At 49.2% G+C, this 15029-nt stretch overlaps 1 protein-coding gene across 1 annotated transcript in view; it reads right to left on the bottom strand.

Moving 5' to 3' along the window:
• Nucleotides 1-8721: 8721 nt before the first annotated feature.
• BPI (bactericidal permeability increasing protein) overlaps nt 8722-15029 on the bottom strand; it is a 29596-nt gene continuing 23288 nt past the window's right edge. The window contains exons 12-15 of the mRNA XM_004272838.4: nt 14515-14557; nt 11661-11724; nt 10543-10619; nt 8722-9067 (exon numbers count right to left, since the gene is read on the bottom strand). Of these exons, the coding sequence (XP_004272886.1) occupies nt 9029-9067; nt 10543-10619; nt 11661-11724; nt 14515-14557 (223 nt within the window). The 3' untranslated portion in view covers nt 8722-9028. The remainder of the gene's footprint in view (nt 9068-10542; nt 10620-11660; nt 11725-14514; nt 14558-15029) is intronic.

Here is a 15029-nt window from a genome sequence, read left to right on the forward strand (position 1 = left end):
GCTCCCTTAAGTAACTGAGGCCTGAGCCCTGGGGCAGCTCCTGAGTGGGGCGGGTTCCTGGAATCAGGAAGGGGAGGCCTAGTGACTGGAACCTGCTTGCAACACTGTTGGGGTCATGGGTCATACTTAAAAGCCTGTTGTCGCCGCCCCGGGTGAGAGGATGGGTTGGCCTGGGCCCAGGTGACACTGTTTGTCCCCTCTTCCCACAAAAAGACCCCACGTTCATTTCCAGGAAGGCCCGGTTTTATAGAGGCTCAGAGGGGCCAGGTCACCGGCTCAAGCTCACACACCCGGCAGGTGGCAGAGCTGGGAGTCCAAGCCAGCTGAGTTATATACTCACCTGTTTATGTGAAAAAGAAATCTCCGCCCCACACCCCCGCTTCCCATCCCCTATGGGAAAACAGGCTTCTCAAGCCTTGCTAGTGGTAAAATCTTCTGGAAGGCAACTTGGCAAATCCTTAAACACCTGCATGCCCAGTGACCCAGTAATTCTACTGCTGGAACTTGACTCTAAGTACATAATTAAGTCAGTGTGGAAATATGTCACAGCAGTAGGATGCCCTTTGCTGCTCTATGTGACATCGGCAAGGTCAGAGTGGGACCCTAAGGCGTTCAACAAAAGTGCACTGGGTATACTAACTCTCATACATTTAAAGTGAGACTGTAGAAATAAATGTATTTCTTGATACTTCAGAAAGATGCTTATGAGGGGCCCATTGCCAATGGCATCATAGGGTGAGGTTCTACTTCTTTGTTCTATTCTCACGTTTGCCAATCTGGAAAATTCTTAGCAAGGAGTTACGAGGGATTGTTTCTGGTTGGATGGGCAGGATTATGAGTGTTTTGAAAAACACTTTGTTTGCTGGTATTTCAATTTTTATTTTCTTGGGATATATTGTATTTGCAGTAAGTAGAGAAAATAAAATCTTATTTTGAGAAACAAAATTTATAGTAGGGATTGTGCTTAATTTGTAGGGATCTCTCGCCTCCCAAGGACTCCCTATATTCGTGAGTTTTGTTTTGCCCCCACCTCCAGGAAGCCTTCCCCGATCACCTCAATATTTCCCTGGATTAGAGGAAGGTCCCCCTCTGAGATCCCAGAAACCTTTGTACTTTCTCCATCATAGCATTAACCACTCTCTGCTTTTCTGTAATTGTGGTACTTTAAAAATATGCCCACAAATTCTTTGATACTCTTTCCATCAAAAGGTGGGGTCTCTGTGTCTTCATCTTGAAATTGGGTGGGTCTTTGGACTGCCTCAATACACTGACTGTGGCAGGAGGGACAGGGTTTCTTCCCAGTGGGTCATAAAAGGCACTGGATTTGGGGTTGGGATCAGAACTTCCCACGCTGAGCGCAGGGAAGCCCACACTGGGGCCTCTCTGCTCTTCTGTGTCCGGTTGTTTCTGTCCATCAGGCTGAGGTTTCTGGGCTCCTGTGTCCCACCCCCCAATCCCCCTGCAAGAGGCCTGAGTGCTCCTGAGGGCAGGACTGAGCCTTGTGAATCCTATGATCCTTCCAGCTTCGGGTGGGAACTGGCAGGAAAGCAGCATTTATTGAGCGCCTACTATATGCGGGCCACCATGCTGGTTATGCCACACACCCCCTCTCGGCCCTGCAGCAGCCCATTACGGTGAGTGTTGAAGTCTCGTTTTGAGCTGAAAAAACTGAGGCTCAGAGGGGTGAAGTGATTAAGCCATAGTCACCCGGCAGGGGTTTGAACCCGGATCAGTGGAATGCCATTCCAAAGCGATGGTCAGAGAAGGCTTCTCTGAGGTGACATGCTGAGCTGGGACCCTAAGGATGAGGACGATGTGACCTTTGGAAGAGCCATTCCAGGCCAGCAAAGAACAAGGACAAAAGCCTGGCAGCAGTGTGCCTGGGGGCATCTGCTCCCTGGACTCTGACTGCGGAGGTAGGGAGGGGCGCTGGGCTGGGAGCCGGGAAACCAAGGTTCGGATCTGGCTTCTGCCTGGCCATGGGGCCCTCGGCAAGCCTTGTCTCCTCCTGCGCCCAAGTTTCCCTCTGTAAAATGAGGAGGACAGAGCAGGTGACTCCCATGGGCCCTTCCAGCTTGGAGACGAGGGAGGACATTCTAGAGAGTGAGGACCTCATGGGGACACAGATGTCACTCTTCCTCTGGCAGAGGTCTGAGAACGTCCAGGCTGGGGGCTGTTTGCAGGGCCGGGAGTTCCCATAGCAGTGAGCTTTGGACCTTAGAACTCCCCGGCTGGCCAGCGTGCCCCATGGGCCCAGGCCCGGCCTCCACCGCCACAGGTGCCCACCCCCAGGTCAAGGTCCCTGCTGGTGACACAGGACCCAGCAGAGGCCCCTGGGAGCAGCATGAATCCAACACTGGTCAGAACCCCTGGACTTTTCTCCTACCAGTCTGTCCCATCCACCTCCACGAAAGCCAAAGCCGCTGTCACTCCCCCACCATCAAGTCCTACAGCAGAGAAAACGCTCTCCCTTTTAACAGGAACGGTGTTTAGTGTGTTCTGATTACAAAAGTCTCGAAAAGAATTTGGAAAACCCAGAATTTGGAAACCACAGTGTCTGGAATACTGAGCAGCACATAGTAGATAATTGAGTGAATGAACGTAAACGGGAAAAGTGAAAGGTTAAGGGCATGGATGCTGGGACCAGGTGGCCTGGCTTTGAATCCTGGCTCGCCCACCGGGTGACCTTGGGCACGCTGACTCACTTTTCTCATCTGTAGCTGGGCTCAGCCAAAGGCCAGCACGGCAGGAGGTCGGAGGTTAGGAAGAGAGCAGGGTCAGGCCCTTCTCCCTGCTTCCTCCTTGCTTTGGATTTTAAGTCTGGCCGCGGTTGCATCACTCTTGACACTCCTCTCACCCTTGGCTCCAGCCTCCCCATCTCCCCCCAAGGCTGGGACTCCCCTACTGCTTTCTTTGCTGCTTCAAGCCTAGGGAGGCTAATTCCTGGGGGCCTCCCATCCTTCACAGGTTTCATTAAGCCTGTCCCCCAGCTCCGTAAATAGCCCCTTCATTCGAATCCCGAGAACCATCTGAGCTGGATTCTGATTTCCTGCCTAGACCCTGATGGACACAGTTGGTACACTGAGTATTTCTTCTGTTATTGACCTTTTGTAGCAAATGCCTTCCTCTCGTGGAGAGCTCTGAATTCTTTTCCAAAGTCTGAACAGGTCTTGTGCGGGAACAGTAGCCTGTGAGACAGAACTAAAAGTACAGAGCAACCCTCACTCTGCCACCAAGGATGTCTCTGGGGGCCATCTTCCATGGGGAGGTGAGATCCTCTTGGGTCTCGTAGGTCACACGTGGTTTTGCAGAGGAGAGAGCCGAGAGCGTCCAAGAGAAGGAAGCAGGGTGTGTCGAAACACAGAGCCAGAACATGTGACGCACTGGCAGCAAGGAAGCTTGGGTCCCTGTCTAGGCTCTGCTCCTGATGTGCTGTGTGACACGGGGTAAACCATGCCCCTCTCTGATCCTCACTTTGCCTCCAAATGCAGATGAAGGTGTTGGACTAGGACAGTGTTCCTCGGGTCCCAGGGATCTCATTTATTCATTTTATTTTAAAATTTATTTTCATTGACATATAATTGACAGGTAAGTTTAAGCTGTACAACGTGTTGACTTGATGTATTTATATATTGTAGTATGATCACCACTGTAGCGTTAGCTGACACCTCTATCACAGCACACAATTATCATTTCTTTTTTGTGGTGGGAATAAGTAAGATCTAGTTTCTTAGCAACTTTGAAGTTTATGATACAGTATTGTTGTCTGTAATCACGATGCTGTGCATTAGACCTACAAGACTTATTTATCTACTAGTTCCAAGTTTGGACCCTTAAATATCATCTCCCCAGTTCCCCCCGCCCCAGGCTCCCAGTAATCACCATTCTACTCTCATTTTTACGAGCTCAGCTCTTTTAGATTCCACATATAAATGATATCATACAATATTTATCTTTGTTTTTGCTTAGCATAATGCCCTCAAGGGCCATGTCATTGCAAATGACAGGATTCCCTCCTTTTTCATGGCTGAATAATAGTCCATTGCATATAGATATACAAATTCCAGATGTGGAGATAAGGGAATGCTTGTAGACTGTTGGTGGGAATGTAAATTGGTACAGCCACTAGGGAAAGAGTATGGAAGTCCCTCAAAAGATTAAAAATAGAACTGCTGTATGATCCAGCAATTCCACTTCTAGATATATATGCAAAGGAAATGAAAACAGGATGTTGAAGAGATATCCGCACCCCAGTGTTTATTGCAGCATTATTCACAATAGCCAAGACATGGAAACAACCCAAGAGTCCGTCAACGGATGAATGGATAAGGAAGTTGTGGTAGGTATATATACACCAGGGATCTTGTTAAATACAAATTCTGATTCATCACGTTCCTTTGGTAGCTGAGACTCTGCTTGTCTCACAAGCTCCAGGTGGTGGCAATCCTGGACTGTACTTTGAGAACAATGGACTAAGTGGGCCTCAAGTTCCCTCCAAGCTCAGTGATTTTCTACCTCTGTTCACTCTTATTTTCGGCACAGTTTTCTATGATGGTGCCTGCACTCCTGAGCACATCGGCTCTAGTTGAAGAGAAGGATGTCGTGAAGACCTGCCTTTTTGGAGCTCTGTAGGCACTCTGGAGTTTGATGTCTATGGCTGCCCCCTCTCTCAACCCAGTCACCTGCAGATCTGTGATGTGTGTGCATGAACACACACACACACACATGCATGAGCCCTGAGGCACGTGGATTTACAGAAAAAATAAATAGTACTGTCAGTGCCGATCCAATGTGGTTTGAGATTGTGTCACCTACTTGGGATGCCAGGAGATGTCACCTGCTGAAGCAGGGCTGGCCATGAGGACACACAGTCTCTCACCCCGGGGAAACTCTAAGGAACTTGAAAACCCTCCCATGTCTCCCTCCACCCCTTCTCCGCCTCTGCAATTGGCAGCATCTAAAAGCCGAGCCATAGCCTCATTTCAACAGGTCTGAATAGCTTTCGGGACCCTAAGGAGCTTCTGTGAAAATGAAAATGTCTCAGCAAGAAAAGATTCTTTAATAGTTGCCAGAGTTCACTTTATTGGATTCCTTTCCTGGAAGTCCAGAGGGCCCTTGCTTTTACAGAAGGGGAGGCTGAGACTGAGGGGGGGAAGACCAGCCACACGGTGAATCTATCACTGAACCCAGATTTCTAGCCAGGCAGTGGTTCTGATTCTTGGGGTCAGGCCCATCCAGGCAGGCAGCCCTGGATCATACTTTGAAAATCATGACAAAGTGGTTTTGGATTCAAATCCCAGATCATTTAAAAACTAAATATTTATTGAGTGTCACCTGTACGGCAGGCATTGGGAAGAGAACTGTGGCAAGCAAGATATAGTCCTTACAGTAGAGTGAGGATTAGTGAGTTTTTGATTTGATTCTCATAACCACGCTTTGAGATGGGTATTATTATGATCCTAATTTTACAGATGAGAAGATTGAAGGCCAGAGGCTTAATTGCTCAAGGTCACACAGCTGGTAAACAGCAGAGCAGGGATTTGAATCCACGGTGTCTGGGACCACAGCTTCTGCTTTTAACCACCATGGCATGAGCTCATCAATGGTACCACTCATTCCTCACAACAACCTCACGCCACAGGGGAGGGCAAGGTTCTACCTCTACTTTTCAGAGGAGGAAATAGAGGATTAGAGAGGTTAAGTGCCATTCGGAAAGTTGTGCAGCCCAAGAGGGATTGGGTTGACACCTCTTCTTCTCTCCCCCTGTAGGGTACCCCCCTTCATATTTAAGTCAGCACTGCCAAAAGGAGCCCCAAGTGGGCAATGCTTAACCAGAAGTGAAGTTGCTCTGATGATGACCTTTTAGGCAGTCCACAGTGGACAGCTCAATTCTTTTTTTTTTAAACACCTTTATCAACATATTTCACATACCATAACATCCACCCACTTCAAGTGTACAGTTCAATGGGTTTTAGTATAGGGTTGGCCAAAAAATTCGCTCGGGTTTTTGACGGAAAGAGCCGAACGAACTTTTTGGCCAGTCCTATTTATTCACAGGGTTGTGCAACTCTCACCGTAATCTAATTTTAGAAGATTTTCTGCACCCCCCCCCGCCAAAGAAACCCTGTACCCATTAGCCATCATTTGGAGCGAGCAGTGCTTAGCCTGAAGGGAGAAGCCGCTCTAACAGTGGTTTTGTAGGCAGCGTGGCAGATAATTTGGAGCGTGTTGGGAGGATGCCCCTCACATCAGACCTCCAAACAATTGCCTATTTCTCAGCCACTAGTAAGAGGTCTCCAGGGCACGCTGTGTTCCACTCACTAGTCTTTTTTTTTTTTTTCCGTTGCTGTGCATGGGTTTTCTCTAGTCGCAGCGAGTGGGGGCTACTCTTCGTTATGGTGCGCAGGCTTTTCATTGCGGTGGCTTCTCTTTGTTGTGGAACACAGGCTCGAGGCACGTGGGATGCAGTAGTTGTGGCGCACGGGCCCAGCCGCTCCGCGGCATGTGGGATCTTCCTGGACCTGGGCTCGAACCCGTGTCCCCTATATTGGCAGGTGGATTCTTAACCACTGAGCCACCAGGGAAGTCCCACTCACAGGTCTTTAGATCTAAGAAATAATTGTACTTTTTTCTATAGAAAGTGGGGCACGGGCTGCCTGAATGTTTTGTAAAGTAGAGGGTAGGCGTGGGAAGGGGCCGGCCATCTCCAAAGAGAATGATGGGAGATGAAGTGAGGGTGGGAAAAGGCAGGGTTATGTCCCCTTACTTATCTGTTATGCTCCCACCCCAGCCAGAGGGGTCTTTAAAAAATGAGAATTAGATTGTGTCCTTCTCCTGCTCAAAACTCTCCAATGGCTTCCCTTATTTTTTGGAACAAAATCCAGAGTCCTTAACAGTCTTCAAGGCCTTCCAGCCTCATCCCATGCTGTGCTCCATTCACCCTCTTCCAGCCTAACAAGCTGCTTTTCTCTGTTCCTATTCAGTGCCTCCATTAGTCTTTGGCCAACAGAAAAAGTGCACCCTCTTGGAGGACAAATCAGAGAAAGGGTTTTGTTCCCTCAGCCTGGTGCCTTTTTTATTTTTATTTTTTTTGTGGTACGCGGGCCTCTCACTGTTGTGGCCTCTCCTGTTGCAGAGCACAGGCCCCGGACGTGCAGGCTCAGCGGCCGTGGCTCACGGGCGCAGCCGCTCCGTGGCATGTGGGATCTTCCTGGACCAGGGCAAGAACCCGTGTCCCCTGCATCGGCAGGCGGACTCTCAACCACTGCGCCACCAGGGAAGCCCCAGCCTGGTACCTTTTTACAGTGCACCGCCTAGGCAACTGAAACCAGTAGTCCTGCCTTCAATATGCCAAGCCCCAAACAGGCAAGATTTGGACATCTGGGAGGAGTGGAAAGAGCATGGGCTCTGATGACATAAAAGTCAGGAATCCCAGCTCAGCCACTTACCAGATGTGTAATCCAGGGAGTGACTCAATCTACAAGGACTGAACAAATCTCACCCTGGGGGATGGAAAGTGCTGTGAGGATTAAATGAAATCATTAGTGTGCTGTGCTTGATCAATGTCCCTCCCTTCGTGGCCCCAGAGTCTCTACCTCCATTTAACAGAGAATCAATGATGTTAGCAGAAGCATGTACATTTTTCTTTTAAAATTAAAAAATGTCTTTTATCTGCTTTTCCTCACTGCAGTGTTTCTCTCCATTTTTACTAGCACCAGCCTGGATGAATTCTGAAGGACAACAGACTCCTAATTTGTGCCCACCCTCTTCCACTCTTGCCCCTCTAATGCTTTCAGAAGTCACACACAAAAAAACATTTTTAAAACGAAATCTGGTCATGTCATCCATACACCACTGCCTGCTTCAAACTCTTCTTCATTTTTCTGGTCTCAGACCAAATGTCAACATCTAAGGAGGCTTTCCAGGAATGTTCCACCAGTTTCAAGTACAGTGCTGTTAGGCTCTATCTAATGGCCTGAGATAGCCACACCTGATGTTCCATGATAGGAAATGGCCCAAAGTCCCCAGGGAAACTCACCAAGAGTTCAACAGCAGTCTGGGCTGGTGATCGGGCTTCCATACCAGCCTGCAGAGTCATGGGGAAGTGTTAACTGCAGCTGAGAATGTGACTGACTAAAAACTCCAAAGGGCTCTGTCCCCTGACTCAGTGTTCTGCTTTGGGCCCAATGGCTGGGCAGGAAAGCATGGACTAAGAGAGCCATCAAGGTGGAGCCCAAGTGTGGGGCAGAGAAAACGGGCTGTGCAGGATAGGCGCCCGACAGCGACCCCGCGTGGTAGTGACAGGAGCAACAGCCGCGGTAGATGACTGCACAGGAAGACAATGGGCGGTGCGGAATCACTGTTCAACAGCGACGCCATGTGGCAGTAGCAGGAACAACATCCCAATGGACAGAGCCATTCTACAGACCTCTGCCTGACATTAGGAAGCAAGACCCACTCCCTTTGGACTAAGTAAACCCCAATTATTCTTGGGGATTGTTGAATGAGGGATGCCCTCAAAAAGGGACAGTGGGAGTTTCTGCTAAGGAAAGCATGTGGGGGGCTCAAGAAATGAATTAGAGAACTAAAAAGAGGTGATTGTATCTTGGCCACACTGCGTACAGCCAATGAACGAATGAATGGACATAAAACAAGAAGAAACCATACCATCACACAGAATTCCACAGAAAAAACAGGGTTTTTGTTATTTTTCTTTTTTAATGTTGTGTGAAGCACAAAGAGAAATATTGTGATTACAATTGAAATGCAGCCCATGCAGCCTTAGCCCTTGAAAGAAATTCATAATCCCTAAAATACACACCACACACTTTTCCAAGGAACAAGGTTCCCATGTTTAGATCATTTCTGAATCTGAGTTCAGAGACGTTTGCAAGAGTCTCCGAGTCAAGAGCTAGAGAGGGAAGCCTGGAGGGAGGCAGCCCGTGCTCCATGGGGCCTGTCAGGGTTAGGGTGCTGACAGCCCCTCACCTCCCGATGTGATTGACAGCCCCCAGCACCCATGGGGACTTCAGCTGTACTGGACATCTGCACCGAACAGGAGGAAATCCTGGAGGAGAGACGAGAAGGCTGTCATCAGCCGGAAGTGTACCCCTCATCTGTGAATATGGGGATGCTGGGTTTTTAGAAGGAAACTCTGGGAGCCTGTCTGTCGGGAAGGAGAGAGTGGTGCAGGCCTGTCTGCTGACAGAAAGGCAGGAGTGAGTGGGGCGGGGGGCACCTGGCATCCCACCCCTGGGGTCTGCACATCCGTGGCTGCCACGGCCCGTGAATCTGTCAGCAGCTTCTCTGCCAGCTGTTTTCTTCTCAGACGTGGAGACCCCTGGGCTGCTGGGAAGGCCTTCACTTGTCATCCCTGCCTCTTGGCAGCTCCAGGGAGCCCTCCTTGCGATCACAGTTGCAAAACCACTTCTCTTTTGCTCCTTCCTGCCCTTCACTCAGAATTTTCAGAAATGAAGGAATTAAATTGTGCCTATGGGGTCATTTTTTTATTTTAAGGATGAACTTGGTAACATGTAGGGAACATGGGGAATGTGTTTCCTCTGCTCACTCAGCTATTTCTCTACTGTCTCTTAGCCCTGGTAGTTCTCCCATTAAGTTGAAAGAATCAGGGATTGATGGGATGGATGTTGGGGGTGAGGGAGAGGGAGGAAGCTGGGCAGAGGTTTCCCAGGAGGGCCACCAGGTCATCAGGAAGCCATGGACAGCGGTAAGGAATGTAAGAGTGGGTGACGGTTTCCTTGCAGAGTTAACAGCTTTGTTGGGACACAGTGGGTTTAAGGATGGAGGCACGAGGAAACCAGCATATGTACACTTCGGGCACGTAGAAGAGACTGGAAGCACGGCCAGGTCACTGGGCGGCACAAAGGTAGCTGTTGAGCCTGAGCTGATGAAAGTGACCAGGGAAAGCAATAGCGGGGGAAGGGCGGAGGCCGGGGCAGGAACCCTGGAGAACTCCCACTGGTAGGGGAAGGAGGAACCAGCAAAGGAGACCAAACAGCCCAGTGAGAGGTGGCTGGAAAACCAGGAGAGGGAATCTTCAAAGCTAGGAGAAGAAAGCATTCCATGGATGGGGAAAATAGTGTCAGAGGCTGTCAGGGGGTCAGGGTGAGGGAAAGGGAAGAGGAGGCCGTCCATTACGGTATCTGCCAGGCCCTGCGCTTTATACCCCAGGGCCTAGAAGGATGCTGGATGCAAAGGAAGGCACGTGACACCTACTTGTCAAGTATTTAAGTGCATCCACCTTATAAAAGAGGCTTTGGGGCCACCACGTGAGTTCCATTTTTACCAGGGGGAGGGTGGGAGTGGTGCAGCCTATGGTTAAAAGCAGGGACCTGGCTTTGACTTTGGACTTCATGTAATGGCCATGTGGCTTTTCTGAGTCTTAGCCTCTGTTCTCTGTTCAGTAACAGAGCCCACCCTCTGGGATTATTGAAAGGGTAGAAAGCACTTGATCCAGAGCTGACGTGGAGGAAGGTGGCTATTGTGATGGGAGATTTGGCGAAGGAGAGCTTGGGGACTCACCTGGTGTGGCTGAAGCATCAGGTTGAAGAGCTGGATGGAGGCGGGCAGCGGGAGAGGGAAGCCTTTCTGCAGCTTCTCTGCATTGGAGGTTAAGGTAGAGGTTAAGGTTAAGGGACTTCCTCTGTAGGGAAGAGGGAGGTGGAGGGAGCGGCAAGGATCTGAGACAGACAGCCCGGCCGCCCTGGCCCGGCTCTGGGAAGAAACCTGTGAAGAGGCTGCCTGGAATCTCCCACTCTCTCCTCCACCGTGCTCTGAGCACCCAGGACTGGTGAATTCCCGCCCCCTCAGCCCCAAGACCACCCTCCTGAGGGTGCCGGCACTGCTGGTGCACACCCAGCCCGAGTGACGGCCAGAGCGGCTGCTTGCTGGGCTGTGCAGGCCCCCCGGGGACATGTGATGGATAGGCACACGAAGCCCAACCATGTTTAGGATGAAACTGGAAACGGGCTGTGGTCCAGCTCCCCCATCCTGCCACATTCTGCTGTGAAACTCTGGAGAATTCTAAACTCCAACCTGGTCCCTCAGGTCATTACGAAGCTGCATTTGTCAAGGTAGGAGGAGAAGCCAGAGACTATATGTAATAATTTGTTGTCTTCATTTACAATTTCCAAGTGTTCTAGTTACACAGCACGGGGGCCTCTATTTGTGCCCTTGCCCCTGGCTCTGCAAAGGTCAGGGGTTTCACCAGTGAGTGAGCTGAGTGGAAGCGTTAGCCCAGGTTCGCCCTTCTTCCTTGGTCCTTCTCTCTCAGAGGTGGAAAAAGACCTAGGGCTCTGGCTTCAGGGCTGGGATCAAATCCCAGTTCCATCTCTCACCTTCTCTGTGACCTGGAACAATCACTTAACTTCTCTGATCTCCCATTTCCTCCTATGAAAACTGACGCCGTTGCCATCCCCTGTCTTAGGGGCTGTCTCAAAGGCTGGATGGGCACATGGGAGGAACTCAACCGTTTTTCCCATCCCTTTTCTGGGTCAGATGCCATTTGAGGCTCATCTGAGGGCACCACCTCCAGCTACCACAGCTGGGGCTGGGTATTGGGTGGTTTCAGGACCGAACCCCACCCCCACACCGCCTCTTCCCCAGGACTGAAAATCAATCCTTTCTCCAAAACTCCTTACCGTTAATCTTGGGAATCACGACAGTGGGCACAACGTAGTTCATGATAGTCTGCAGCAATTCAACCTGGGGGTCACGAGGATGATGGGACACACATCAGGGCACTGTAGCGTCAGCTGTCCTCCGTCACCCTGCCTCCCACCCAGGGCAACCTCACAGCTGGGAAAACCGCTGAGAGACGGACACAGGGGTGACGCGAAAACTCTGCAGCTCGATCAAGGTCACCAAAGTGACCCCTTTTGCTTTAAAAGTTCCAGATGCAAATCACTTTCTAGACTGTAGGGGGCAAGGCTGAGGTAAGGAAGGTCGTCACAGAGTATTTAAATGTGAAAAACTTTGCATAAGAAAATGCACCTGCTCTGACACTGGGCTAGAGAGCAAACTAGTTCAAACTTTTGGAGGGCTATTCGGCAATGTTCATCCAAAGCCTTAAAAATGTGTGTGCGTGGTGGGCCAGCAAACATGCCTCTAAGGCATTGCGATAGATAGAACCAAAACAATAAATTAACAGCAACCTACATGTCCAACAATTGGGGAATCATCTGGGGAACATGGTGGTACTTTGATACTAAGAGACACTATGCACCTATTAAAAATGATATTGTAGAAATGTAATTATCAGCACAAATTTTTCGTGATATATTTTTGAGTAGGAAAAAGCAGGCTAATGTATAACTGATTCACTGCTGTACAGCAGAAACTAATACAGCATTGTAAATCAACTATTCTCCAATAAAAATGTAAAAATAAAGAAAAAGTAGGCTACAGAAACCATGTAATTCCATTCTGTTATTAAATATGCATAGAAAAAAGTCAGGAAGGATGTACTCCAAATTATTAATTAAGTGGTGAAACCAGGAATGGTTTTTATTTTTTGTTTGTTTGTTTTGCAAATCTGTAGGTTCTGACTCTTCTATAATGTATATGCTTTGCTTTTGCTATAATTTTAAAAATTCAAAAATAATGTAACACCTTCAAGATGATTGCCTGTAGTGGTGACATTCACACCTTGTAAATATGTACATTTTTGTTTCTAGAACAATTGAGTTTCCTTCCCCAGACTGTAGTTCCCTGGGCTCATCAAATGTGGTGCCCTTCTTCTCATGAATCTGGGAACTTTAAATTTTTATTTTCTGCGGAAGCAGAAGTTAGTGACCGACTGAGTCCAGCTGCCACCATGAGAGCCTTGGCACCAGTAAATCCATGAAAATACAATGAGGTTGCTTTGGGTCCTTCTGTTTGTTGTAATCTTATGAGATGGAAATGGCTGGCTGGATTTCCATTGGATTTGGAGGGGATGTTGGGACTGACTTCAGGGCTGGGTGGCTTATAAGGCACCCACCCACTCAGCAGAAATCTTGGGGGGCATTTCAGAGATCTAAGGAAATGTTCTCCAGAGGTTCAGCAAGAGGCTCTCTGGAAGATTCGGGCCATGTGCAGTAAAGTGCTGTGGACAGAATTAGCACACCGTGGCTTCTAATGGAAGCCACAAGAGTGATGCTCATTCAGGTCGGCTGTGGAAGTACACTTGACCTGCTGTCTACAGGGGCAACTCCCCACCAGTGCCAGAGGGTGGTGATGGGGGAGCAGCAGGGGTGAGTCTATTTGATGACAGTCTGTGATTCCGGGTAGTGGAATCATCTACTTGGGCTGGCAAGACACCTGTCATCTCCCTCCCACCTGCCCTACTCAGTCTCTAAGTGACTCTGCCATTCATTCGCCCAGCTGCTCAAGCCAAACATCTAGGAGTCATTCTTCATTGCCTTTTCCCCCCACCACACACATCAAATCTCTCACCAAGTCCTAATTCTACTTCCGAAGTGTGTCTCCAATCCACCATCTTTCTCCTTCTTCCTGGCCTAGACCCAGCCTCCATCATCTCTCACATGGGCAAATGCACCTGCCTCCCCAACGATCCACATGGTCTGATTCTCGTCCCCCGTAATCCATTCCCCCCATCCCAGCCAGAGGCATCTTTTATAAAGTATACATCAGATCATGTCACTCCATGCATGAAACGTTCACCAGCTTCTCGCTGCCCTTTGAACACAACCTGTTCTAGTCCAGAAAGCTCAGGCGAGCCAGCCCCTGCCTGCCTCTCTACAGCCCCTACTTGCTTTTTCCAGCCACACTGCTTCTCTGCATTCCCCAAACATGCCAAGCTTGTTTCACCACAGGGCCTTTTCTCCTGCTATTCCCTCTGCCTGCAACAGATCTTCACCTTGCAGGCTCCTTCAGCCCAAATATCACCTCCCCAGAGAAGCTTTCCCTGATCACACGGTCTAACCCTTAACCTCCCCCATCACTTTCTACCCCACCTCCACTTAGTTTTTCCTAGCATTGATCTTGACTGAAATGATCTTCTTCATTTCTTATTGTCTGTTTCTCTACTACAATGTAGGTTCTAGAAGAAGTCACTTCTTATCTAATTCATCAGCACATTCCCACACCTGGGGAACAGTGCCTGCCACATAGTAGGTACTCAATAAAGTAATTAACTCGTTTATTCAACAAACATCTGTTGAGCAGATTTTCTGTACCTGACTGTGCACATTTAATCCCATTTAAAACTCACCACACTAACTCAGGTGGAAAGGATTATCCCTGATTTGTGGGGAAGATATGAAGTTCACAGAGGGGAAGGGACTTGCCCAAGGCCCACAGTTAGTAAGCTTGGAGCAGCAATTCCAGCTCGGGTCTCTGTGCCCACAAAGCTCCCTGCATCATTACTTCACAGGCAAATTATATGCAAATGGACCAGTGGTCTGTTGAAATGATGCTATGAGCCCAGGTGCCCTCAGGACAGTTATCTCAAGATCAGAGGAAGGAAGGAGCCACCAATGGCCTCAGACTCACCGGGAAGGGGCCGATGTCCGAGTGCTTCAGTTCCAGGAGCAGCCTGTGAGAAGGGGAGGGGGAAGTGGAGACCACCATTAGCCTGACTCATATTGGAGTTCAGTTGCTGGGGAGAAGGGGCCCACTCTGGTAGATGCTGTCTGGTTTTCCCATCCTGTATCCATTCCCCCTTTCTATGGTGACAGCCCCCTGCTTTCCTTTTGGACGGTCACCCATTCCCTACATTATTAATGCTGGGTTCTGGGGTGGGCTGGCCAAAGGGCAGTCTATCTCCCCTGCCAAGGTGATTGCTTTAAGGATTGACTTCTAGCCCGTGCTGGTCCAATGAGAGTTGGTCCCAGGACTTCTGCTGGAAATATTGGAAGTGAGGTATTCTCTTTTCTCCGGCAAATTACGGAGATGCTGGTAACAATTTTTGCCATCACTTGGTGACAGCCTGCTGGGAAATGAAGCCAGCATAAGGGATAGTAAAGCCAAGAGATCAAGAGAGTCAGAGTTGTAAGGATATCATTTGA

This window comes from Orcinus orca, chromosome 16, assembly GCF_937001465.1.
Source record: "Orcinus orca chromosome 16, mOrcOrc1.1, whole genome shotgun sequence".
Lineage (NCBI taxonomy): Eukaryota > Metazoa > Chordata > Mammalia > Artiodactyla > Delphinidae > Orcinus > Orcinus orca.